This window comes from Phalangium opilio, unplaced genomic scaffold (genome assembly GCF_054372755.1).
Source record: "Phalangium opilio isolate 3A_F unplaced genomic scaffold, DU_Popi_V2 ptg000003l_1, whole genome shotgun sequence".
In the NCBI taxonomy this organism is placed as follows: Eukaryota; Metazoa; Arthropoda; class Arachnida; order Opiliones; family Phalangiidae; genus Phalangium; species Phalangium opilio.
The window spans coordinates 4143226-4171043 of record NW_028324145.1 but is presented as its reverse complement, the minus strand read 5'-3'; the positions used below and the strand labels follow the sequence as shown (position 1 = coordinate 4171043).

At 37.4% G+C, this 27818-nt stretch overlaps 3 protein-coding genes across 7 annotated transcripts in view; 2 read left to right on the top strand and 1 right to left on the bottom strand.

The window, feature by feature from the left end:
* Nucleotides 1-27818, top strand: part of Trim9 (E3 ubiquitin-protein ligase Trim9) — a 341298-nt gene that overhangs the window by 273481 nt on the left and 39999 nt on the right. For all 3 annotated transcript variants that reach the window (XM_089836500.1, XM_089836492.1, XM_089836508.1), the window contains 3 exons: nucleotides 14852-14947; nucleotides 24549-24782; nucleotides 25287-25443. In XM_089836500.1, coding sequence (XP_089692626.1) covers nucleotides 14852-14947; nucleotides 24549-24782; nucleotides 25287-25443 — 487 coding nt within the window. The remainder of the gene's footprint in view (nucleotides 1-14851; nucleotides 14948-24548; nucleotides 24783-25286; nucleotides 25444-27818) is intronic.
* LOC149717195 (uncharacterized) lies at nucleotides 18875-22250 on the top strand. 3 transcript variants are annotated; one of them, XM_089836322.1, is made up of 11 exons: nucleotides 18875-19171; nucleotides 19262-19324; nucleotides 19396-19769; nucleotides 19856-20096; nucleotides 20166-20544; nucleotides 20596-20760; nucleotides 20825-21011; nucleotides 21180-21428; nucleotides 21610-21781; nucleotides 21852-22000; nucleotides 22064-22250. In XM_089836322.1, exons 3-11 carry the CDS (start codon nucleotides 19439-19441, stop codon nucleotides 22225-22227), a joined length of 2037 nt encoding a protein of 678 aa, XP_089692448.1. In that variant the 5' UTR covers nucleotides 18875-19171; nucleotides 19262-19324; nucleotides 19396-19438; the 3' UTR covers nucleotides 22228-22250. The 3 variants fall into 3 exon arrangements, with proteins under 3 accessions (XP_089692448.1, XP_089692433.1, XP_089692441.1); XM_089836315.1 differs by having other exon boundaries at nucleotides 18876-18897; nucleotides 18993-19324; XM_089836307.1 differs by having other exon boundaries at nucleotides 18875-19324.
* On the bottom strand, nucleotides 22238-23655 carry LOC149717194 (uncharacterized). Its single transcript, XM_089836334.1, has 4 exons — nucleotides 23221-23655; nucleotides 22958-23133; nucleotides 22677-22889; nucleotides 22238-22448 (listed from the first exon to the last, which is right to left on the bottom strand). Exons 2-4 carry the CDS (start codon nucleotides 23125-23127, stop codon nucleotides 22286-22288), a joined length of 546 nt encoding a protein of 181 aa, XP_089692460.1. The 5' UTR covers nucleotides 23128-23133; nucleotides 23221-23655; the 3' UTR covers nucleotides 22238-22285.

The window sequence follows — 27818 nt, the reverse complement described above, 5'->3', positions numbered from 1 at the left end:
TTGTTGAGGTGAGACGAGACGATTGTGTTTACACTGAAAACCAGTTGTGAATGTAGCTACCAGAATATAGGGTAAACAGCTGAAGCGTAGACTTCATTTCCTGTTCTTTTCCCCATTGACTGATTTCCATGTGTCCAAGATTTATCCTTATTGGATGTAAAATGTCGTCTACTTTACTGTTTGCTATGTTTGGAATACTACTTCAATATTTCGTAAATTTTTACTTCAAAAAAGTGAAATAACTCCATATCTGGGTAAATAAGTTTGTAGTAGTAGACCTCTTGACTCGGAGAGGTAATATTTTGGTTTTCCCAACTTGTTACCTCTCCGAGTGACATATGTCACGGAGAGGTTCTGTAACGATCGTGTGTGTCCGTGTGTGTGTCTGTTGTTACACCCACGTGACCGCGTTCGCAGTTTCCAAATCGGAGCAAACGTGTTCGCCATTTCCGAACTGCTTTACAGTCACGGAAATGGCTCCTCTACTTGAGTTCTCACACCACCATCTTCTGGTCTTTGTAAATCCCACACGGACACCAGTCTGTACTTACCGGCTTCTAATCACCATCATCTTTTGATCTTCGTCCATCCCACATGGACACCAAGTCTGTACATACTGGCTTCTAATCACCACCATCTTCTGGTCTTTGTCCATCCCACTTGGACACCAATCTGTACATTCTGGCTTCTAAACACCACCATCTACTGGTCTTCCGTCTATTCCACATAGACACCAATCTGTCTCATTGGCTTCTACTCCATTATCATCGTTTGGTTTTAAGATATACGCGGCGATCAGCTAGGGTTACGAGAAACGTCTAGCCTCCCTAAGGTGGGATCGCCACCAAAGGTTTTCGCAATTGCACTTTTTCCTTACTATTATAATGGAAACGAATCGTATATATACCCCAAAATTTGAAGAAAGCGGGCAAGAGGGGTACCCTTCACTTTAAACGTCAATATTAGCAAAGTTTGAGATGATAATAGGTATAACTTTATTTTAAACGATTTAACTATTATTAATGTTAATTATTGAAGATTAAAATAATTAAAAATAATTATATTTATTTAAATATTAAAGATAATCTTGTTTCTCAACTCAAAATTAATACGGAAAGAGTTAAAAAGCAGTCTATGTTTTTGTCTGTGTGTGTCCGTCCATTGTTACACTAGTGCGTCGCGTTAGCAGTTAGCCTTGTGTTGATGTGTTAAGAAATCATACAGAACCTTAATATTCCCTTTTTCCATAATATAAAGTGAATATGTGGAAGTATTTTTCGTAATTATGATGCATTTAGTACTTTTGTAGCTTTAAAGCTCTGTTTCATTTTGATATTCCAAAGATTTTTTTTAATATTGTTATTTGAAATGGCTGTTTATATATTACTTAAGCTATACTACATCTGTATATACAATAATCCTTGGTTGAGTGATTTCATGAAGAAAGCTAAGACCTAGACTCCGGCGGGTATATTAAGTATCATCCGCAATAGGCTTAGTGAAACAAAGAGTAAATAATTGAGGCCTGAGGTGAGGTAAACTTTGGGCTTTGATTTTCGTGTCTGAAATGAAGAGACATCAACGGTTCAGAGTGAGCCGAAAGTTAAAAATACACTATTAAATAATCAGGTTAAGATTTTATAATAGAAGAAAAGATCATGGTGGCAATTAGAATAGTAAAAGGGCTAATGGTAAACGGGTAGTAGCTACAGACCTTTTATTCTCTTTATGGTGCGCATTGACTATCAGTGCGTCTAGCTACAATTTAGCTTTGGTGTTATTTAACGTTAACATTCATATTGGCAAACTAAGAATATTGTTGAGGTGAGACAAAGAAGATAAACGCCCCAGGAATGGAAAGTGTAGCATCCTCTAGTGTAAATTTTTGTCTCTCCCCTCCTAGTACGCTCCAAAGGCAGGCTCGGTTGACCGAGGTATTTCCGGCTACATTGAAATTGCATAGACCGGAAGTTCCTTGGTCAACCCAACCCCGAGACATAGCTTCAATTCCCGGAGCGTATATTTTCTTTGGGTGAGACGAGACGATAGTGTTTACACTGCAAACCAGTTGTGAATGTAGCTATCAGAATATACGGTAAACAGCTGAAGCGTAGACTTCATTTCCTGATCTTTTCCCCATTGACTGATTTCCATGTGTCCAAGATTTATCCTTATTGGATGTAAAATGTCGTCTGCTATACTGTATTATTCGCTATGCTTGGAATACTGCTTCAATATTTCGTAAATTTTTACTTCAAAAAAGAGAAATAATTCCATATCTAGGTAAATAAGTTTGTAGTAGTAGACCTCTTGACTCGGAGAGGTAATATTTTGGTTTTCCCAACTTGTTTATAAATAGCTATAGCAAAGCCTGCAAAAGAGGCCTCCGTTGCCCCTGAAAAGCTTAAAATTTAAGAACTCAACTCCGTCTTTGTGGTCTGGTTGTTACTTTACTGGCTGCCATTTTAAAATATGGCGGCAAATTGAACGTCAATAGGTTTGAAATATATACCAATGGTAGGAGTAAGTATCTCCGTAACTAAATGTTGTAAAACCCGTAGTTCTTTGACACTTACCACTCAGTTTGACCCTAAGAACACGTCCTTTAATTTATGGTAGACCTATCAGAAACACCATGTATAGATATGGAAGATATCAGAATGATGGTCAGTTATTGAACAATAGTATAATTTACAACAATATTTTAGCTCTATCCCTTTCCAAATTTTACAAGTTATATCCAAGAAGTTATAGCTAGTTTATTATGGAGAAGGTATAAGATGCCTAAGTATTCGCGCGCCATAGTCCCAGTCCCCCTTTCAGAATACAAGGGGGACGTAAAAGGAGGCCGGGCTGTTTCGCCTCTCCTCAGTCGGAAAATACGTCATTTTCGTCATTCGCGTCGCGCTGACGCGAGTTTTCAAGAACCAATGAGATGCTGGTTGTAATTTAGAGGCGGGGATTAACTCCGGACCTACGTTTGGACTGGAGATAAAGCTAGAAATGTGGCGAATTTAAACCTTCTCCCTAGTAAACTAGATAAATACTTCTTGTTATAGCCTACTGTAACAACTCACTCTTTGGCAAGTCCAATAAATGTGTTGCCCAATTACACCGACTATATATCATTAAAACGTAACAATTTCTGTCGTCAAAGACAAGTAACATAATTTTGTGACTTTATTTCGAAAGCAATTTTCTTCCAGCACCATTAAACCATTTTTACTTTTTCCTGGTGTCTCGTGCCAACGAGCCCTAAAGAAAAAAATATGTGGGTCATATTTATGTGTCGGTCTGTGACCTTTTGCAGTTGAAGCTATACAAAGCCTGCCTGGCCGAAAGAGAAAGGGTCAAATCGTGTTACATTGAGGAAAGGGGAAGGGAAAGTAAAGGGGGTAGGAAAAATTGACCAGCGTAGCGTCATAATAATGGTCATTTCTTTATTGGATAAAAAAACGCCATCGTCGGAGAAAAAATAAAATGTGTCTGCAGACTGCAGTTGTTGAAGCATTATAAAGCCATTACTTTACTCCAAAAACTATATAGTTATCCATGAATATTGAGGATTTATTAAACATTGAAGGGAACGTGTATCGAAACGGTATGTTATCGATTGGGCGTGTTATCAAAACAGCATTGTCCAAAATGGCTTTTTCATAATCGCGTTTGTCATTATAGCCATTTCTCGTTTCAGCGCATTTTGATTACAGCGTTTATATCTTGAGCGTTGTTTCGTATTGTTGAAGGTATTAGAGCTCAGCATTATCTATCCATTATCCACGTTATTTTATCCATAATCCAGAATTATCAACAGAAGTTGTATATTAAATCGAATTATGTCCACAACATTTATCCATAAATAATCGATTATTCACTTATTTACGGATAACGGATGGATAATGCCGAGCTCTAATTAGTATTGATTTCAGGATTAGGTTTGAATTTTAATGGTTGTCAAACAAACAGTTTCGTGGTCTAGTGTGTTAATGCGTTTTAATGTTTGGTTGGGATGGGTTATTTGAACTCCTATAAATTACCTTCCACCTTATCCAAAATATCCTTCTATTAATTAGCTGCCACCTTTTCCAAAATATTCTGATATTGATTAGCTGCCACATTTTCCAAAATATTCTCCTCTTAGCTGCCACCTTTTCCAAAATATTCTCCTATTATTTAGCTGCCACCTTTTCCAAAATATTCTCCCATTAATTAGATGCCACCTTTTCCAAAATATTCTCCTATTAATTACCTACCACCTTTTCCAAAATATCCTCCTAATAATTAGCTGCCACCTTTTCCAAAATATCCTCCTAATAATTAGCTGCCACCTTTTCCAAAATATTCTCCTATTAATTACCTACCACGTTTTCCAAAATATCCTCCTAATAATTAGCTGCCACCTTTTCCAAAATATCCTCCTAATAGTTAGCTGCCACCTTTTCCAAAATATTCTCCTATTAATTAGCTGCCCCCATTTCCAAAATATTCTCCTATTAATTAGCACCACCTTTTCCAAAATATTTTACAATTAATTAGCTGCTACCTTTTCCAAAATATTTTACAATTAATTAGCTGCTACCTTTTCCAAGATATACTCTTATTAATTTGCTGCCACCTTTTCCAAAATATATTCCGCGAACCAGTCCATAACCTGAGTATCGCAAACGGTTATGAAACGCTGTAGTGCTAAACCGCTGGTTGGGAAAATAGCGCTATATTGAGAAACGCGGAAACAGCAACCGCTGTTTTGGGAAATAGCGCTGTATTGAGAAACGCGGAAACAGCAACCGCGGTTTTGCTTCCACGCGGTTTTGCAAACCGCTGTTTTGGGCACCGCTTTATTCCAAAACGCTCTTTTGAAAACCGCTCAACTACCCGTGAACCTATCGAAACCAAGTGGTTTTTCGCTGCGTCATGTTCTTGGGATAATGAAATTTATTCAATCACAACCAAACATTCTTAGCTTTTTACTTCTCAGAGCTGTGTTCATTGAAAGGTTTTTCTTGCTGTTTATTTCTGTCTGTGTGTCCGTTGTTCTCCGTAATCGTTAAGTTTAATTTGTAAGTGGTTAAAAAATATTAGTTTAAAAAGAAAAATCTTGGAGATATTTCAGGCGAGTGGGCCCAAAGACTAATTAGTGTTTAGTGTCTAAATAGACAGGGAATTTTTCCCGTAGGGTAGGTTTGCTAGTGCCATTCTGCACTTCTATTGCTCACTGCTCCATGTGACTACTCATCTGTCTAGTCTAAGAGTTATCCCCATTACTCGGAATCGGTTTTCGGTTAATTTTCATGGTCAATTTACGGTCATCGTTTTTCGAATTCCAGCAAGCACTAGGAGAGGTATTTTATTTGGTGTGTCCCAACTTGTTAGCTCTTACCCTGGAGCAAGTGCTCCTACTGTTGTTTTTGCGCGAAACTCATAATCTTGTCGATTGAGACGTCATATTTTCCAGCTATGGATCGGGAACCTTTATTTTGACCCGTCCACATTACATAACTCGAATAAGGGAAGGAACTGAGTTAAAGGGAAAACCTGCATGAAAGAAAGGGTACTTTTTATACCCTAGTGTTAAGCCTTGGCTAGGTGTTCAGCTAAGACTTTGTAGAAACTTAAGGGTTAGGGTATAGGGTTCGTTCTTACTTCTTTGGTCGGGTTTCTCCCTTATTTCTGATAAGGGAAGAGATCTTTTTTTTTCTTTTTCTTTATTTTTTTTTTGGTAGCTGCTTTTCCCAATTACTTTCTTTACAGTTATTGATCGTTGCTAGGTAACTACTTTTTTCCGCTTTTTCTTCCTGCTAGGTCTTTGGGAGAAAAATGCAAGTAACTCCCAAAATCTTAATTTAAAAAGTGGACAATGTATTGTAAATTACTTTGGAAAATCGCAATGCATTTCATAAGCAGGGTTTTCCAATATGCGCATTTTCTCGTCATTGCGCGTTTTAACTAAAGCCCAGTTTAGAGTCGAGGCTCAGATTCCTGTTAGGTGTATTTTTCATATGCAGGGAGCCTTGTAAAAGTATTCAATTTATCAGGCAATTTTCTAGTTACCTTAGGTTTGCCCTAATAATGAACGGGAGAGTTAAAGGGTAGTCTTTGGAATTCCGCTAATTAATTAGTATGAATAATTTGATTGATAAATATTTAGTGGTAAAACTGGGTTAAATTTTTGGGACTGCGCTAATGGGTGCAAATTCAGGGTTTATCCAGAACCTGGACAAGTTAGGGATTTGTAAAATAAGGGAGGAAGGTGATGGATTTGCAAAATTAAGGGGGAAAGGTGAGGGATTTGCAAAATTAAAGGGGATAGATGGGGGATTTGCAAAACTAAGGGAAAGATTAGGGATTTGCAAAATGAGGGGGAAAAAGATGAAGGGTTTGCAAAATGAGGGGGAAAAGATGAGGGATTTGCAAAATGAGGGGGGGGGGAAAGATGAGGGGTTTGCAAAAGAGGGGAACGTGATGAATAGACTTGCAAAATGAGGGGGAAAAGATGAGGGATTTGCAAAGAGGGGAACGTGATGAATAGACTTGCAAAATGAGGGGGAAAAGATGAGGGATTTGCAAAAGAGGGGAACGTGATGAATAGACTTGCAAAATGAGGGCGAAAAGATGAGGGATTTGCAAAAGAGGGGAACGTGATGAATAGACTTGCAAAATGAGGAAAAAATATTAGAGTTATTTCATTTTGCCTTTAAAAATGCCTCTTCTTTTTCATCTTAAGTTTATCTTTAAGAAAGACTGGGAAGCGGCCCTGTTGTTTGTTTTTCGATTATATCGTTTTCCTTTATTTTTTATTGAGTATTTTTATTTTTATTTCCTCCTGTCGACGGCCCATAGCCCTTTACGATCGCGCCTAATTCTAGAGATCAAAGTAGTTTAGAGTGCTTCTAAATGTTTTTAAAAGTACTTAAGTTCTCTCTAGTTATTTTTAATTTGTTGACGTGCTGGAATTTCGAGTACCTTATAGAGAGAGCTAAACCAAGCTAAGCTTCTTTAGGAAAATAATAATATTTTTAATTGCTTTTTTTAATCGTTATCGAAAGAAGCGAGCTATTTTGTTTTTATAGTGTTTTTTATAGTAAGCTTAAGTGTATTTCTTTCACGAATTTGCTGGGACTAGATACGTTAAAAGTTATTTGGAAAATGCGCCATTTAAGTTTGTAATGAAGTTATACCGAATTACCATTTTTACGATATTCTATATCGCTTTTTCTGTAGGTTACAAAGTTGCAAACAAATAGGCTTATATTTATAGTATTATAGTACTATGCTATTTTTACTTCAACTGGAGAACAGCGATTTATTTTCAATTCAATCGGTGAACTGCTTTTTATTATTTCTTCACCTGGAAAACTGCTATTTATTTTTACTTCAATCGGAGAACTGCTGTTTATTTTTACTTCAATCGGAGAACTGCTGTTTATTTTTACTTCAATCGGAGAACTGCTATTTATTATTTCTTCACCTGGAAAACTGTTATTTGTTATTTATTCACCTGGAAAACTGTTATTTGTTATTTATTCACCTGGAAAACTGTTATTTATTATTTCTTCACCTGGAAAACTGTTATTTATTATTTCTTCCCCTGCAGAACTGCTGTTTATTTTTACTTCATCTCGAGAACTGCTATTTATTTTTACTTCATCTGAAGAACTGCTATTTATTTTTACTTCATCTGAAGAACTGCTATTTATTTTTACTTCATCTGAAGAACTGCTATATTTATTTTTACTTCATCTGGAGAACTGTTATATTTATTTTTACTTCATCTGGAGAACTGTTATATTTATTTTTACTTCATCTGGAGAACTGCTATATTTATTTTTACTTCATCTGGAGAACTGCTATATTTATTTTTACTTCATCTGGAGAACTGCTATATTTATTTTTACTTCATCTGGAGAACTGCTATATTTATTTTTACTTCATCTGGAGAACTGCTATATTTATTTTTACTTCATCTGGAGAACTGCTATATTTATTTTTACTTCATCTGGAGAACTGCTATATTTATTTTTACTTCATCTGGAGAACTGCTATTTATTATTTCTTCACCTGTAAAACTGCTATTTATTATTTCTTCACCTGTAAAACTGCTATTTATTATTTCTTCACCTGTAAAACTGCTATTTATTATTTCTTCACCTGTAAAACTGCTATTTATTATTTCTTCACCTGGAAAACTGCTATTTATTATTTCTTCACCTGGAAAACTGCTATTTATTATTTCTTCACCTGGAAAACTGCTATTTATTATTTCTTCACCTGCAAAACTGCTGTTTATTTTTACTTCATCTCGAGAACTGCTATTTATTATTTCTTCACCTGCAAAACTGCTGTTTATTTTTACTTCATCTCGAGAACTGCTATATTTATTTTTACTTCGAATGGAGAACTGCTATATTTATTTTTACTTCGAACGGAGAACTACTGTTTATTTTTACTTCGAACGGAGAACTGCTATATTTATTTTTACTTCGAACGGAGAACTACTGTTTATTTTTACTTCGAACGGAGAACTGCTGTTTATTTTTACTTCGAACGGAGAACTGCTGTTTATTTTTACTTCGAATAGAGAACTGCTGTTTATTTTTACTTGAACAGAAGAACTGCTGTTTATTTTTACTTGAACAGAAGAACTGCTGTTTATTTTTGGAATTTTTCCCTGAAGGAATAAATGTATTTGGTATAAATTTTCCTTGGCCGAAGTTTCAGCTTTAAGCTCCTAGGCCCTAGTAATTATTCGATTGCTTGGGATTCATTTAAAATAAATTTACTGGTATTAATTTCGTCTTTAAGAGGCGGGGGGGGGGGTAAAAATAAAATTATTCTCGAGCCGAATAATCCTCTGTTCTTTGAGAAATTTGATAGCTATTAGCAAGCGCTCTCAATCCCTGTAGGGTGTAGGGTTTGTTCAGCTTCTTGAATTGGCCGCCATATGAAAGTGAGGCGCTGCTTGAGCCTCCGGTCTCTGAGTCGATCCTCAGCCTCTTCCTTCTCTCTTCATCTCGCTCTTTCTCTCTCTTTTCGCTCTAGGGGGAAGCGAGAACGCGTGAGATTAGATTATTCCTATCGACTCTTGTCCCAAACGCGCCAACGCTGCGCACCAAGGAGCCTTACCGCGCCTGTATTTGCAAGGATTAATTTTAGTTTAAATATTTTGTATCGACAGTATCGTCGAATACATTGACGTAAATACGCTCGCCTAAATTTAGTAGCTTGAAATAAATGAATCACGAGAAAAATACAAAAATGAAAATTATCTCTGATTATTGGATTTAAATCATATTAATTATTTGAGAAGTATCTTTTTCGCTTGATCTTTCATCACCATTCAGCGAACTATGTTTAGGTATCAGTACGCGCAAAATATCAGAAACTGGAGGTACAGCAAATAGGCTTAGGAGAATAGGAGTAGCTTTTGTGATTATGTCAAATTCCCACGACTCGAAGTAGGACGGTTTAAAGATGGTAGGAAATTAGGGACCCCTTCGTTTGCTTGGTCAAAACGTTTTGTTATAATATATATATACTTTTGGTAGGGGTTGTAATTTAGCCTATACTTTTAGTATGTTCCAAATAACTCAAAAAATTTAGCCTATACTCTAGTATGTTCCAAATAACTCAAAAAATTTAGCCTATACTTTTAGTATGTTCGAAATAACTCAAAAAATTTAGCCTATACTTTTAGTATGTTCGAAATAACTCAAAAATTTAGCCTATACTTTTAGTATGTTCGAAATAACTCAAAACATTTAGCCTATTTTTCTAGTATATCGTAGATAATCCAATTAATTTAGGTTATTTTTCTAGTACGTCCCAGATAACCCAAATAATTTAGCCTATTTTTCTAGTATAGCTCAGATAACCCCAATAATTTAGCCTACTTTTCTAGTATAGCTCAGTTTACAAAAAATAAAAAATTATATCATTAAAAACTTCTAGTAGGCCAAAAGTTTAATATATTTCGCACCTGGTATCACTCCACGTTCTAAAATACCTGTATGCTGTATCCTAACCCTACGTACTTCTAACCAAAATTCGTGTGGACTCCCACGAGTAACGTCACGTCCCATATTTTCTGCTCTATCTCTTGCGCAAAAAAAAGGGGTTTTAGAACCTCTCCGCTAATAAATCCTCCTTGCTCTTATAGCAATGGGCCCGGGTTAAAATGAGAAGGAAAAGAGGCCATCTCGGGAGCCAACCCTCAGCGACTTAATGCAAACAAGGACCTTAAAGACGGGACTAGAATCCTTCAGATACTTTTGCCGCGACTTAAATGACGGGGAAACGGGTAAAATTAAATTGATTCTGAATTTGATCGGCGATCAAATGTTTACGATTAAATAAACCATTTTTAAAAGTCGGAGGGTAAAATAGAGGCTGATGTTTGGCTTCAGTCTTTCCTTGTGTATGTGGATCCAAACACGTTAGATATGACTTTAAACATAAGTTCATAAGATATGTTCCATAAGTTTGTCACTGGCTACTGAGAGCTTGTGTGACGTATAGGTGAAATTTTATAGATTCTCGTAAAGCGAAGCCTGGTGATGCGCTGTACAGACTAAATAGGAAGATGGACTGTAAAACCGCGTATAGTTAATTCTGGCGTCGTTCTCGAACTATCACTCTGTAAGTCTCTACCATTACGAAGTATATGAAGTATCATACCTATTGAGCATAACTTATGCCTTAAACAATAAGGATTTTCGTGGGCTGATAGCGTTGAAGCCCTGTCTAAGGAGTTGGGGCTAGTTAACCCTGTATCGAGCAGACAATATTGAGATAATGGTATTTAGTTGCTAGTCCCCTTTGTTCAACTGTCCTTGAAGGGAAGATAGGAACTTTCCTTTTATAATCCCGCTTGCGTAGTTTGCGAATTTCCGGATTCAAAAGCCGGTTCCTCCTTTTCGCTCGTTGCCCGGTTGAGCTGATACCATTTGTCAGGGACCACCAAGGCTTAGTATCTTTTCGTTCCCTTTCTGTAAACTGAACCCATCCCTGAGGTATTCCACGGTTTATCCTCTCTCTTTCCACGGCATCACCAGCTATAGCTACCAACCTTCACGCGTGCATTTTTATAAAAATAATTCTTGACAGTTATACGCGACCATGTACTCTGCAGCGTGGGGAAAGGGTTTCATTCTCTGACGCAGTATGGGCGCGTTTCTCTCCATTGTTTCAGTTTCCGTTTCGCGCCAACAAGGGTTGGGGTTAGAAGGGGTTAATAGGATCGCATTTAGTCTGGACACCGCTTGTCGCTTTTGTTTGCTGTCCTGACTAAGGACCCCCGGTCGTCTCCCCGCTCTAGCTTGTTGGTCCATGCATGCAGGTTCTCAAGTTTGCATTTTCAACGTGTTGATAGGTTGCCCTTGCAGCTGGCCTGGTGTGGTATATGGTTTCCCGGAAGTGGTCATCCATGCTGCACCGCGCTGAAAGGGAAAACACGTAAACTTGTTAAGACGAAAGAAATATGTTTAAGTGTAATTAAAGTAGAAAATTATTTACGAATCATTTTACAAATATACTTAATCGGCGTAGTAGGAAAACAGTGGATCAGTGTTTCCCAAATGTTACAATGTGGTTATAATTGGTCCGATTATAAATATATGGCGCATCTTGCCATGTGAATTTATCTTTTCCATTTCAGAGAAATTTGTTTTGAATAATTTCGATATTTGACTTTGACACAAACGACTAAATTCTGTTCAAAATATGATTTTATAGCCTGTGTTAAAAGGGGGCACTAGACTATTGAGACGGTGAGAATTATTATTTGTAGGACAAAAATGAATTAAAACTACCACGTGGCATAGACCTATTCAGTAATATGCAGGGTGTTTATGATAAGTCTGGCATAAATTAAAGGGGATGTTCGTTCTTTGGACATTTGGCCTCAAAGGCCACTGTTTTCGATTTCTGATTTGAGTGTTTTAGTGATGACCCCTTATTTAAATTAGAAATCATTGTCTAGTACAGTTTCTTAATTAAATTTTAAGGGGTCATTCGTAAAATACTGTAAACTTTAACTTGAAAACAGAGCCCCTTAGGACAAAATGTCATAGAAGTTACATTTTCCACTCGAAATCGTGCACCCAAAAACATCCCCCTTATTTTATGGCAGACTTATCAGAAACACCCTGTATTATGTAAATTTTCTCTATGAACCCTATTAACGATTATTTGTCTACAAATTTTAAACTTGATATGAATATCTCACGGCACAGGTTTAAAAGCTCACGACACACACACACACAGTCCAGTCATGGCCAAACACCGCACTAGATTGTAAGAAAATAATACCGTAATATTGCTAAAACACTCTTTATAAAGAAATCCTTTGAATCGAGGAAATCGTTTCCAATATCGTGTAGCGGCGTGTGTAGCCATAGAGAAAGAGCTTCCTTTCCTTGTGTTAGAAAAATAGTACGATATCCAAATGCCTTTTGGGGAAAATGGCCATTTCGTAAATGGGTAGTGCCATCAAAATTTCGCTTCAACAAAAGTATGGAATTTGTTTTCGAATACAAGAAGGCGAGACGACCGACGCCCGACGTCCAAACAAAAATATATCTGGCCTTTAATTCTTACCTCGAGAATGTACCACATTCGAAGTTGCGTAGATAACGGTTTACCAGTGTTACGACGCTGCTTAACTTAGGTACGATTTCCACAATGGAAAAAATACGCGATATAAAATATTTTTCCATGGTTTTGTTTTCTTATTTCCGTAAGCTATTCGAGATAGCGTGAATTTATTCAATTCCATTGTGAGTATTGTAACTGTAAATTTGGATATAATTGAAGGGAGGCTAGATTTTTTCATTAAAACAGAGTATAAAATAATGAATATGTCAATTGGAATCATGTTTCTATCTACAATATTAAAGAAGATACGACCAATTAAGTAAGTAATGGACACTACGCGTTAGGCTTTTCGACGAAGCACTAGGGAGTATCCCTATTGAACGCCTAGTACCACCTCACGGATTCGTCCAATAGGGGTACTTCCTAGTGCTTTGCGGGAAAGCCTAACGCGTAGTATCCATTACGGAAACTTAATTATTCATATTGTAGTTAGAAACATGGTTCCAATTGAAATATTCATTATTTTACATGCTCTTTCAATTACAAAAAGGAAATAAACCTTGCCAAGAGTATCCCTTTTAAGTTTTTTTAAAAACTTTACAAAAACGCTTGCAGATAACCAATGAAAGTTAAATAAAAACGGTAAACTCATGAAAAAACAAGGTATTCGGTGCCCAGACAGTTTTACGGCTCATCTATTGTATGATTTTAATTTCTTTTTTGTCAATACGAAGGTTACAGACTAGGAGGATTTATACCATTTACACATGGAGGCCAGGCTTCACGTGTTACACAGAGGCCTGACTCACTGGGTGAGTTTAAAGCCAGGCCTTCTTGTGTAAATGGTATGAATCCTTCTATTCTTTAAACTAAGTATTTTCAGTACGCGTCTTTTCACGCGAGTATCTAACATATTCACTCAGATAGACCTGAGGAAATGCTAGCAAGTCGTTGCGAGTTTAGAATTATTGTTCGTTTTGTTGCTGATATTCTTACTCCCACCCGGCACCCCTTCTTTTAGAATGATGGCCGGGGCGGAAAAGGGGTTGTCAGAGTCGTTAAATTTAAAGGACACATTCTGTCCTGGGTCCCTGTCCTCTTCCCTTAAGCCTTGGCGCCTCCCGCATTCATGAAGGGGGGGGGGAGAATTTTATATAGCAACGTATACATCCTTCCCCTTTTCTCGGGTTATTTATCGCCTTGGAACGCGCTCTTTTGCTCCTGTGTACGATACGCTGTTGCGAATATTAATTTGGAAATAAGATAGCCACGCTCGCTTTCTATGAGGTGGCGTCGTACTGTATGTACATTCTATATTTTACCCGAGTCTCTTCTCTTCTCCCGGCGTTGTACATTACCTAATCTATGCCCTAAAGTTTGCGCCCCGGGGTTTTTCTGTATTTTCGTGCTTTATTAAAATGATTTTCGGGCTAAAACGTTGAGATTTGTAAAGTGACCTTTTTTCTCTACATCAGAAAAATATAATTACAGTTAGGCCTAATTCGTCAATTCGTTTAATACTCGTATATTTATGATGAAACTAGTAGCGTTGCCGTCAGCACTGATGGTAGCATGTTTAACACTAAAATCCTCCTTCCAAACTATTTTCAGTAACCAGGGTAAAGCGGAAGGTTTTGGGTGTTGATCAGGGAGGAGGAATTCCTCCTCCCTGGTGTTGATTATCAGTCAGTCAGTCAGGAATTTTGATTACATAGATATAGAAGATAAACGTTTAAAGGGGGACTTTTCTTTATTTAATCTAAAAAGCGTTTAAGATAATGAATATATCAATTGGAACCTTGTTTCTATCTACAATATCAAAAAAAGATACGAGCAACTAAGTTTCCGTAATGGACACTATGCGTTAGGCTTTCACGCGAAGCACTGGGACGTACCCTTATTGGAGGAATCAGTCAGGTGGTGCTAGACGTCCAATAGCGGTACTTCCTAGTGCTTCGCGGGTAAGCCTAACGCGTAGTGTCCATTACGGAAACTTAATTGCTCATATCGTCTTTAATGTTATAGATAGAAATATGGTTCCAATTGATATATTCATTATTTTATACGTTCCTTCGATTTAAAACTTAAAACATTCTAGCCGGACGTATCCCTTTAATCGTGAGAAAGTTCGAAACAGTAAATGCGCATTGAGATAAAAACACGGTTATGGGATCTGCGCTTGAACGCGCATTTATGATTCTTTTGAGTTGAATGTAAGTTGACTGTGATATTAATTTTAGTCTTTTGTTTCTTTTGACAGACCGAGCTTTCGCAGAACTTGCAAGCGTTGTCCGAGAAGGCGAAGAGCGCCACGGAATTCATTCAACGACTCAAAGGAATGACGGAAAAAGTCACCGTAAGTACTCAAAAGGAATTTCTTTAACAAAAGAACCCCAACAATTCCGCTAGCCCCCAAAAAACCTTCCGAGCATTGCTAAGAAAAACCTTTTTTTAGAATCGTATAACTTTGCGAACTAAATTTTTTTGGGTGGTCTTCAAAGAATTAATTTCATTACTTGAAGCACCACCACGTTGGGAGTTTTATATCGATCCAGACTCCCAGAGGTTGTCCTTGTCCTGTCCGTCCGTCTGGTTGGTGCCTTCTTTTTTCGTATTGGGACAAACTTGAGTTTTTATAAACATTGTTATCACGAACTCTGATTGAAAACTAGTGCTAAACTGCAAAGTATTTTGGTATCATGGGATAAATGACAATTAGGACTATCTCATTCTCAAGGGAATTCTATGGAAGTTACTTTAAGCTAGAGTTATGACCGTTTCAAAGTTTAACAATCAATAAACTATTTCGTTAGTAACACAGGAAATTACTACAGAGAAATATGCGTTTAATGGTACGCCGCCATTAGTACGTACTGTCAGGGATAGATTTGATTTTAAAAGTAGGAATGGAGAACAGAGTAATCTGGGCGCGCGTCATAGTTCCGGACCCCCTTCCACGGGACGGAGGGGTATGAAAGAAGAGGCGGGGTATAGCGACAGAGATAAAAAGGAACAAGATAATTTAAACTTTTCCTTACGTGTGCAAGTTGGTAACGATACAATTGGCGAACTTACTATAAAGTGACTTGAAAGAAGGCATTGGAAGGTGGTTAAAAACGATTGGAAATACGTTACCACGTGACGTCATGGTACAAAGACTCCACATGGAGTGGGACTGAACATTTCTAGTACTTGGTTTTCCCCGAAATTGCAGCGCCAATTCCCCGAAGTTCTATATATAGTTTTCAAAATATATATCGTTCTAACTAAGTTTCTTTGAGCCACGCCTCTCCAACCAAGGTCACGTGTCCCTGGCGTATTTTAAATAATTTTCACCCGCACCCGCCAATGCCATCTTTACAGGCCCGTTTAAAGTAAGCTTACTCTTACGCAACATCTTGTTTGATGATTTTATATCAAAATAAGTGTTTTTATTTTATTTCGTGCTTTTCTTTCTGGAGTTAGCTTTTAACTTCTTGGCGGGAAATTGTAGATCTCCTCCGGGGAAGTTTGACTTTTAAATATACTTATATATACTTACTTTTTTTTCTGTATCCCAAATCCCTAGAACTGATAAGTTGACACTGAGCTCCCAAGGGATTAACTTTACCTTTTATAAGAGAAGAGAAGTTAGGGAAAAGGGACCTTCTCCCATCTCCTAGAGCTTCTTCGTCTATCGCCTCTTCTTTCTCGGGACTATGGTCTCTATAGGCCTTTTTCCAACCAACGTTCTACTTTTTTTTGGGGTACTAGATACTCTTTTTAAGCAAACACTAGAAGTAGGTGGGTGATTGGATGCTGAGCCGCTTCCAAAGAAACTTCAATAGATCAGACTGTCACCTTTGGACAAAATGTTGTTTTAAGGACAACCCACGGGTGCAAGAGCTGCTATATTGTGCAGATTTCGAGCTGTATCATCAAAGACGCAATATTTTTTCTCGTGACAGTTTTTTTGGAAACGGCTAAAGGAAAGATAAGATGTAGGACTTATAAATTAGGCAAAGTATCATGGGTAAAATGATGTTCTGTCTGGCGTCATAGATTTACATCAAGCCTTTATACGGAGAATTCGGAATTGGGCCTATTTCAGGGAACTTTTTAACAAATTGCTTAAGACTTAAATATTTATGATTCGATCTTTTCTAAAACCATGATATCCACCCCAAAAAAAGAGCAATTGGTTTTCTTCTAGGAATAGACAGTCAACAAAAGGGGTACCGAAATGTCGTCTGCTAGATTTTGGGGTTAGGAAGGAACATCCGGTATGCGGATCCAATGACGTTATATAGGGCTTCAATGTTACCAGTCCACCAAAGTCCTTTACTTTGAAGCTATATATGACGTTTTTGGATACACACAAGGATGTTCCGTCTTAAGACAACAAGGTTGCTCTATTTTACCTCCTACATTTGTACAAATGGGTTTGTTTCCTTCGAAGATTTCAACTGACAAGGTAAATCGCTGCAGTTGAGTCACATGTGTTAGCAGACGAATTTTCAGTTTGCTTACAAGATACAGCAAAAAGTATCGTCACTGAGGTATAATACTACTAGGTATTATGGATTCCCAACTAGGGCGAAAAGTTGGCCCCAAATACGCGATGTGAGGTGGCTCTAAATTGAGTCGGAAGTAGCTAGATCTAGTGGGGGAAGGAACTACAGCTCTGAGTGTGAGTTTGAAATTTCGCCCATGCGTGAAGAGAGAACGCACGAATTTCCCTCTCCCTCACAATTTGGGGGGGGGGGCTTGTAAGTCGTATTTTTTTCTCTGCTGAACGGGCGTCTATGCGAAGTGCCTTGTGGAGTGAAGGTAAGAGATGGGAATCCATAATAATACGTAGTATTTACAGATATCCATGTTTCCACATTCCTATTCTGAGTCGAGAATTGTCCTTCTTGGATATTTTTTAGTCTTTTCTGTAACAGCTACTCTATTGTGAGAATTTTCTTGGTGAAAAGGCAAGAAAGAAAGAAAAGAAAAGCGTCGCCGTTTACTTCTAAAAAATAATGATAATGGTCTATTGACGCTCCAGAGTTTTGTATCGTTTCTCGTATAGAATTCTTGAGAATCACCAGGAGCAGATGACAAAGGAGTCTCGGACGCTAGCTTCCATAATGTAGAGGGCAATGGGATCCGCGAACGTCACGGTTATTAACCAAAATCATTACGCCAGTGCCACCTCTCGTAGGAAATTTGAGCTTTATTTTCCAACCAATAGCGTGGCTGCAAAGTCTCGAAAGGAGATCTGGGAAATCGCGTCTGGAGCCTCTCTTTAAAAATACGTATCGTCTGCTTATAATTAGCCTAGGCTTAACGAGTATTAGAGTTAAAAATGGATTTCAACGGCTTTTTAATCTTTTATTTAGACTAAAATTGATAATGAAAAGCCCAGCGAGTAACGTACACTATTAAAAAACTAAAATGTGTTTCAGTGCCAATTTTTTCTTAATTTCGTTTTGAATTAAATGATAGCTACAAGAGGTTGGGAAAAGAAATCACTCACGATCTTTTAAAACCCAAAAAGTAAGAGACAGTGATTTCGTTTCCAACCTCTTGTAGCAGTCAATTAATTCAAAAACATACGGAATATTTTGGCCCTAAAACACATTTATAACATTGTGTTTCGGCATCTTTTAAAACCTTGCTTTTATCTTTTGAAAACCCGAGCCCAATCATTCCACTGGGCACAAATTGTTAATTAAGCCTTGGCTTACCTGGGTTTCTCTGCTAGTTTGGACTTAATTTACTATTTAGTAGGTTTAAAGTCACAAAATGTAGGCCTAGTCTTATCTTTTATCTTAATACCAACGGTTACAGCTGTTTGAATAAAGTATAATTATATTGTGTATATTTATGTCGCGATCGGATAAGACGAACCTCAGTAGCCACCGTTAGTCCGTTATTACAAAACAAATTCCCAGCAGACTTTGGTGCCAGATATAATCCACCAAAAGCATCGTCTGCTATAATGTCTGATAGCGCGTCTATGGCAAACGATACCGCTACAGCTGTGACGTACGCGGGTGCCATTGCCCTCTATATTGTGGAAGCTAGCGTCCGAGACTCCTTTGTCATCTGCTCCTGGAATCACTATAGAAGCCAGCTAGGGAAATAAAAAGAGGAAAGATAGATAGGCGCCTTTTTTGTTTTTATACTTTAGCCTCCTAGCTAGTCTCCTCTTTTGTCTGTTTTTATTACGTGGGAAGTGGATAAAACTATAGCTAGCCAGAGTACCACGTATTATTTTTGATATTGCGGTGCGGTCCTTCCTCGCTCGCTTAAAGGGAGGGTGAAGAGGAAAATCAAGTTAGTTTTAATCGATTATTTTACTAGTTATAAGACCTATATGCATAGTGAAACATTCAGGAAATATCTCTAGAATTTTTAAAAATTCAAAAAAGGCGCCGATTTTGTCCTTTTTTTTATTATTTGAGCCCTGCACCTTTGACCAATGAGGAGGGCCCCCTCTAGCGGACAATAAAAATGCGGGAAAAACGCGTGCTGAGAGCCTGAGACAGCCTTCGCCCTTCGCCATGTTCGCGTTCGCCTTGAGTTAAAATACGGATTGACGGATAAATTGGTCGGTAAATATAGTTAATATACAGTAAATAAATGAAGATGAAGGGAAAATACTGATAGTTGAGATATATTTCGCTAAAATTCAACGTAGAATTACGAGTGGTATATCGGGATTCTGGTGAAAACTGAAAACTTTTCTATCGGCCAAGGCTTAGTAAGTATTAGTAACAAATGTACACATTTGACAAATGTTATGTACCTAATGCAAAATTATATATCATACAGTATTTTAAAAGTGAACGTAAAAGTTTAGTAACAAAATATTGAGATGTCGGGTGATATTTGCGCGGTTCCGGGCTGCACTAACACTCAAGAAAATTGCCGAGGAAAAGATGTGAAATTTCACAGTTTTCCTAGTAACCCAGAAATTCTACGTCAGTGGAAAAACGCAATTGGTAAAGAGGGAGATTGGATCCCAAGGAAGAAGTTGAGAGTGTGCTCCATTCATTTCACCCCAAGTTCTTATGCAAGTGATAAACGAAAATATTTGAAAAGAACTGCTGTACCTAGCGTTTGGGGAGAAGTATCATCTCGAAAAATGGCCAAATTAGATACGGTACAAAGTAGTCATCATATTGGAGAGGCTGCTGCAAATACATGTTAGAAACTACAGTTTATTCTGATATTTAACTAAGGCTAAATTTCATAAGAGTTATCAGGTACAATTTGCGATAAAATTTTACAGCGGGCACACTTGAACTTCAGGTTTCTACTGAAAATGAGTATCAAAGGAGTCATGTGTTATCTGACACTGAAGATCTTTTTCGTGAGGAGCTAGTTTTGGAAGACGAGAAACCTGTGCCAGAACCCATAGGGTCTCAAACTTGCAGTGATTCTACCGAGGCCTTAGGAATAGATTCCAGTTCTTCATATGAACCCAGTCTTTCTGGCACACAAGAGAGTGAAGCAATACAATCGGAAGATGAGTTAGTTTTAAATTTCTTCTCAATTTTATATCAAAGGTCACTTTCAAAATTTTCAAACTTATTATGCAGATATATAGAGGGATTTGTTCCAGAAACTAAGCCCCACTTAGAGGACAAATACATTGTTTTCATCTCCCAATTACTTCTACTATTTAAATTTTGCCGGAGGCAAGATTGCCAAAATCCCATTGTCCATTTGACTAGAAATATTTCTGGCTCATGTTTGACAATCAAAACGGAATGTTTAGCAGGTCACAATGATGTTTGGGAAAGTCAATCTAGCTTTGGACAAACTTCGTGGGGAAATTACCTCTTGGCAGCAGCAATATTTTTTTCTGGGGAAATACCTTCAAAATGTTTGCGAGTGTTTAAAAACTTGAATATAAAAGTTTTTTCAATCCGCATGTATTTCCTATATCAAAGGATGTTTCATCCCATAATTGAAAAGGTATTGTCATAAATTTGAGATATAGACATTTGTATCTAACCATTTTTGAAGTTTTGGGTCAAAGAACAAGAAGATCTATTGCTATCAGATCCTGCGAAGAAATATACTCTTTGCGGTGATGGTAGAGCTGATAGTCCTGGCTTCTCTGCAAAGTATGGGACATACACTTTTATGGATGCAGAAACGAACAAAATACTCCATGTTGAACTTGTTCAGGTAATAGCAGGTCATATAAAATAAGCTTGTGAAGAACTTTATCAATGGCAACAAATTATTCCAGTCCACTGACGTAACGGCATCTAACCAGATGGAATTAGAAGGATTGAAAAGAGGACTGGAATTTTTCTCAAATATGATGATTGGAATCGCCAAAATAGTTACTGACCGTAATCAAGGGGTTATAGCTTATTTGAGGGACACGCACACTGACATTATCCACGAGTTTGATAATTGGCATGTTGCCAAAAGTAAGAGTTGAAACCTTGATGTGGAGGTGCCAAATAGCATGCTGAAATCGGTTGGTTAGCTCGACTCAGATTACAACATTGTGAGCTAGTTACTAAATGCAATTTGACAAATCAACTCTAAAGGTACACCCCATTTTGCAAATGAAGTCAGTTTTGCTTTGTTTTCAGATATAAAGGCCAAACTAGCAGTAATTGCAAAGAAAAAAAGTTACAGTGCTTTAAATTTGTGGATACCTGGGATAACAAACCACATATATTGGGTTGGGGCATCATCAACGACAAGAGACGAAAGAAAGGATAAATGGCTCTCTATGTTAAATCATATTACTGATGTTCATGAAGGACATGGAAAAGAATTTCCGAAATGCCAACATGGCCCGCTTGAAGAACGAGATGAAAGGATATGGCTCGCAAGAGGCGAGTAACAGATTTCATATAAAAACAAACAACCAGTCTCAGAAGAAGCGTAGTTTTTAGTTTCTAATTGTTAATAACGATAACTTGCAAATTGACGAAATAATTTTGGAAGATCTGAAACATATATTCTTTCGACAAATTTAATTCTATCAAAATCTAAACTACAGTTATTATATTTTAGGCACCAAACTTTTCGACGAAGTTAGCAAAGTAGTAAATTCTCCTTACACACTTGCCGCTATTTACCAACTTTCCTCGAAATATCAAACCTACTCAGTGGAAGTTTTCCATTCTGTGCTGAATTCATTCAGCCCAAAAATGTACCATTTTACAAAAGACTCAATGCAGTCGAGGTTCGTTTTTTATACGCCCTGAGCTTGCTGTATGGGTACATTTTCTCAGGCAATTAAATTCCAAACACAGGATTTATCTTGCTGCACTCCATTACAATGAAAATGGTCACAAAGAACAAGCTAAAACAGCCAAAGGAGAAGAACAATTCTACATATCTTACCCTAAGGCTAAAAGTGGAGCAGCTACTGTGCGAAAAGTTTTGGTAGAAAGTACATATGGTGCGTGTTAGTACTGATTCTTTTATTAGGGTACAAACTTGAAAATGTTTCATTTCTTTACAGAATATGTGGGAAAATTAATGCAACTCTCTTATGAACAAGCAGTTCACTCTGTTGCTACAGATTTAATCACTACTCCCTCACGAGTAGCTACACTGTCTTCCTTATATTCTAAGGATGTCAGCAAAGCCGACTTAGTAGCAAAATTAAAATCAAGATTTCAATAAAAAAAACCAATCGTTGTTGCTTATTTATTTATTTATTATTTCACGTGATATTGTAAATTTAATCATCAAATCTTGGGTATTTGAACCCACAATATTCTTCTGAGGGCCAAGTGCTTCTAATTTTCGCCACAACACAGCTGGGAATGGGAGTCCTACGTTTCCGCCCCAAACGTTTAAAAATAATTCTTATAAATTGCCGATAAGCAACATATCGATAACTTCTAAAATTTCAAATTATTGGTCTTATAAAATAATACGTAATACATATAATTGCCAGTAACACTCATTGAAGGTCTCTCTGAGTTAGATTTGAACATGAATTAAAATTAACAAAAATGAACTGAACATAGCTATTATTGTCTAGTTTTCAAACAAACTAAGCCCAAATTGAAAATTCAGTTAGCATTCATGAGTGCCTTCTACTATGCAAATAATTCCAGAGTACTTACTCGTGAATATTATCCTCATTCCTGTCATGCGTTTCATCAACGTAGGTATAATATGCTGGCTCAAGTACATCTAGATCAAGACAGTTTATAATAAAACGTCTCCATTCAATTACAAAAGCTAAATCAGATGTTTTTTCAACAACTCTGTTTATTTCCCTGCAACACACACTTTCGTGTGCTGTGTTCATTTCCGCGCAGTTGTTACAAGTACACCTATTAGATTATAGCATTTAAAATTTTTAACTTCATTGCCTTATTATGATATGAAATACACTACTAACCAATTTGTGGTACCAACACGTTCATTGTTGTTATTGTTGCCGATATTAACACCATTATCATTTTCTTCGTCACTTTCATCATTTTCAAAATAATGGGGGTGGTCCACAACCAGTGGTTCAAATTGGTAGGGATGAATCCCCAATTCATCTATAAACTCTGCCATTATCATTCAAACCTAATTTAGGAGCAAGAATTTGTACGTTTAAATCAAGATTGTAATTAAAAATCTATTTGTATTTTGCAATGGACTAATGGTACTTACTAAGCCTTGGCCGATAGAAAAGTTTTCAGTTTTCACCAGAATCCCGATATACCACTCGTAATTCTACGTTGAATTTTAGCGAAATATATCTCAACTATCAGTATTTTCCCTTCATCTTCATTTATTTACTGTATATTAACTATATTTACCGACCAATTTATCCGTCAATCCGTATTTTAACTCAAGGCGAACGCGAACATGGCGAAGGCTGTCTCAGGCTCTCAGCACGCGTTTTTCCCGCATTTTTATTGTCCGCTAGAGGGGGCCCTCCTCATTGGTCAAAGGTGCAGGGCTCAAATAATAAAAAAAAGGACAAAATCGGCGCCTTTTTTGAATTTTTAAAAATTCTAGAGATATTTCCTGAATGTTTCACTATGCATATAGGTCTTATAACTAGTAAAATAATCGATTAAAACTAACTTGATTTTCCTCTTCACCCTCCCTTTAATGGAAACCTCTTTCACCATGCACTTCTTCGTTGATAAATAAGCTGGTCTATCTTTGGAAAGAGTTTATTTTTTGTGTGTGTACCCATATTTAACTTGTAAGATTATTTTTAGGCGAGTATTAGGCGAAATCTCACGAAGTTCTCTGTTAATTTACAGTTAGTTATTGGACGTGCTAAGCCTAACTACACATTGTGAATAAGAAAAATCTACGGTTTTATACAGGGTATTTGAAAAGGAGTAGTTGGAATGAAATATGGGCGATTTTTGAGTCGAAAATGTTCTATGACATTTTGCCGTCCGGGCCACTGTTTTCGAGTTATGTTTGGAATATTATTTGTGTGTTTAATAGCGTTTTCCTTTGTGTCCTCGCGGAGCGCTCCCATGGAGGAATAAAACTAGGAGATCCCATTCTTCAAAAACAGTCTTTAACGAAGCTGGAAACTACTACTACCATTTTTATTGCTCCTTGGGAGCGCTCCGCGAGGACCCAAAGGAAAACGCTATTAGGGATGACCCCTTAATTAAATTAGCACTGTCTTTCAGTTTCTTAATTAAATTTAAGTTGTCATCCCGAAAACACTTAAATCATGATTTTAAAACAGTGGACCGGACGAAAAAATGTCATATCATATTTTCGACTCAAAATCGCCCAAAGAACACCCCATTTAGTTTCTGATAGCTTTATCAGAAACACCCTGGTGAATTTCATTAGGCCTATTTTGACAGTCCAAATCTAATAAAAAAATGTTTTTTAGTTTACGTCCTTGATAACGTATCTGTACAATTAGTTATACTGAAAAAATATGCTAAATATATTCATTCGTCAGTGTTTATTGGTATTAAGACATTTCTCTAACGGACTTTTTCTCTCAATTATAGGAAAACTGCGCAGATTTTGAGTTGTCAATAGTTGAACACTGCGACGCTCTGATCGAGGCGATACAAGCCAGGAAATTGCAGCTGGTTGAGTTTGTCAGGAAAGAACGGGATTACAAGGTTAAAACGTTACGGGAACAAGTTGGCACTTGCACCAGCAAACTGCAACAAACGACGGGCCTCTTGCAATTCTGTATAGAAGCCTTGAAAGAAACCGATCCTACAGCGTTCTTACAAGTAAGTAATCTCATTCAACAATACTTAAATTATTATTATGAAATAATTATTGCCAAGGCTTAAAACGCGATTTAATCGTTGACCTGATTATGAATGATCAGTAGACTCTTTTCAATGGGACATAGCCTACTCGATCAGGCGCAACAGGACGCAAGCTGCACGCGTTTGTGTTGTCGAGTTCGTGATCGAGTTGGCTATGAATAGGGGGACCGAAGTATCGTCTGCTTCATGTAATGCTAAGAGGGAGGGAGCATCCGGTATGTTTATCCAAATACGTTAGATAAGGCTTCAAAGTCACTGTCTCTAGTCCACCAAATTTAGTCCGTATTGGTTGAAACCATGTCAAACGTCTTTGGATCTTTAGAAAAACCATATGGTCGAACACCAGACTCTATTTTATCGCCGACTTCTGACCTCTTAAGTTTTCTATATAGTTCAAACGTTAAGCCTCGGTAAATAATCTAGATGAGTGGACTAAGTTTGAGAATTAATTTTGTTTCACAGGTTGGTTCGGCTTTAATAAACCGAGTATCTAACGTGGACATGATGTGGCACAAAGAAGTAACGACGACACCCTGGATCTCCCACGAATTCGAGTTAACCCTCGACTACCAATCGGTCATGCAACACGTTGAACAGATGACCTTCACTCAAATGAAACGTGAGTATTTTTATCGATTTTGGTTACTCTTAACATACCATCAGACGCGGTCAATACAACAGTAAAAAAATTGGCCTAAATACAATCAATGAAAGTAAACCCATGAGGGGGACATAAATGCGCAGCTGTTATGTCATCTCTCGGTTTTTGAGACCGTTTCGTAAATTCAAGCGCACGCCTTGAAGCGTTTCATACTGCATGTATTGGAATACATTTTGTATTAATGAAAGACTTATGAATAATGGATTCTCTAATTGGAAGCGGCGAACTTTCCCCGCACCTTCCCTTCCGGGTTTCGGTTTCGAATTATTTATTAATTGAAAAATATTGCGCTGCTATTTTAATCCTAAATGAATAGACTTTGATAATTGAAGCCAAAATATTATTAAACTAATTCAGGCTGTAATTATTACATTGGCACAACCTTCGTTGTATATAGCATAGCCCACTCGATCCAGGCTCAAGGACGCAAGTTGCTCGTGATCGAGTGGGCTATGTGTATAGCCAGCCATTATGAGAGATAGTCATCGGAGATAGTTGTGTGAGGTCATCGCTGAAGGTCGCCTTGGAGCCGTGTATGTTACCTTGGACTAATAATAGAAACTTCGCTTTTTTTACTAAACTAACTTTACTTAGTCCAAGATGTCACGAGGTAGTTTTAAGCCATTATTGACTTACAAATAATTATTCTCACTGTCTACTAGTCTATAGAGTCTCGTGACCTTAACACAAGCCATAAAATCATACTTTCACCAAACATTTAAATTATCGCCAAATATAGAAATTTAATTGATCAAAACATAGTTTTCTGAAATAATTTCGAATATTTTGGGGAAACGTTTCCTTGGAGGTTTATTTCTGAGATTGAGTCGTCATTTCTCATTTGATCTTCGCATCGATAACATTAATTATTAAGCCTTGGTACCGGGTCTTTCCCGCGTTATTTCCAAGGGAGTTGCCTAGCTGTTGACGTTCAAACAATCCAATTGATTAATACATTCATTCTTGTTTCCATGTTCGAATATATCCAAACATTCTCTTTATGGGCGCGTATGTATACCCGATGTTGCATTTAGCGTAGATGTCCATATTCCTAATTAATTTCCCTCTGACTTTTCTGATTGATTAAGCCTCGGTTAAGCCTAACTCGCGTCGTCTCTTGCTTTTATTAATAGCCGCGCGTCTCTCAGACTCAATTTAATTTCCTTCAAATATCTTTCCCTCTCCGCCTTCCTAAAAAGTGCGACCAGGATTAAAAATTCATTTAACAATTCATCTCCAACGATGGAAAATTGAATTTTTTAAGTTAAGTTTAAAACATAAGTGAATTAATAGACCAAATAAGTTAAACATACGTATAAGTATCTTCTGTGTAAATAAGGGGGTAGGCAACTCTCGCTATCGGGACATACACAAGGTGGATGATCCATAGCAGTCTCTGCGCACACGCTGGACCCAAAACGCCTAGAGCGCAGACGCCGAAAAGCGAGATGAAGGGCAAAGTTTTACCCCTTAGTTACATCGAAGAGGCTTATTATAGAAACTTAATAGTCAGGTCAAGTAAAAAGATTAATCAATGGACTCTTTTCAAATCGCAGCGTCGTCTGCTTGAGGGGTAAGAGGTAATATCCGCTATCCGGTATGGGAATCCAACGACGTTAGATAGGGCTTCAGAGTTACCAGTCTTTTTGTTTTAAAGGGACTGTAAAGAGGTCGGCGGACCGTTGAATTATTTTTTTTAAAAACTCTCCCGACCCATCCTCCCCTCTCTTGTGATTGGTTGAGTGCCGCCCTGCTTCGGCATTTCCCCAGTTCTGACCCGCGGGAGTCCGAGACCCCCCGCTGCGTTTGCTAGAAGGAAAGACTTTCGTTTTGCTCACCCCCGGGGATTGTGACGTCAATAACGACGTTTTCAAAAAAAATCCAACGGTCCGCCGACTTCTTTAGAGACCCTTTAAGTCCTGTCTGTCGCAAATCAATGTGTCCGGAAGTATTCAGAAATGGCACACTTATACTAAGATACGTTACTTACGTTCCAGAGAAAATTAAAAATATCCCATTTCTGTCTGATTTAAAAATTCAATTTCGTCTTGGCAAAAAAAATGTATATTCCAAGATTATATCATTAAAACATTCGGTTCTAACTCCCTTGTTCTAAAGTTTCCACCTAGCTACTTTAGATTAAAAGTTAAATTTGAATCTCTCGCCTACCTCTTAAGCGACTTGGAAAGTGGTAAATTTCTCGTAAGATTCCAATCTATGTTTGGTCACTACAAGCTGCTATCGAGCTAGTTAGGTTTTCTTTATAAATTCCCAGTTGTATTTCCATAACGCGTTTGAATTCTTAATCTTCGCTCAAGCTCCACTTTTTCCTC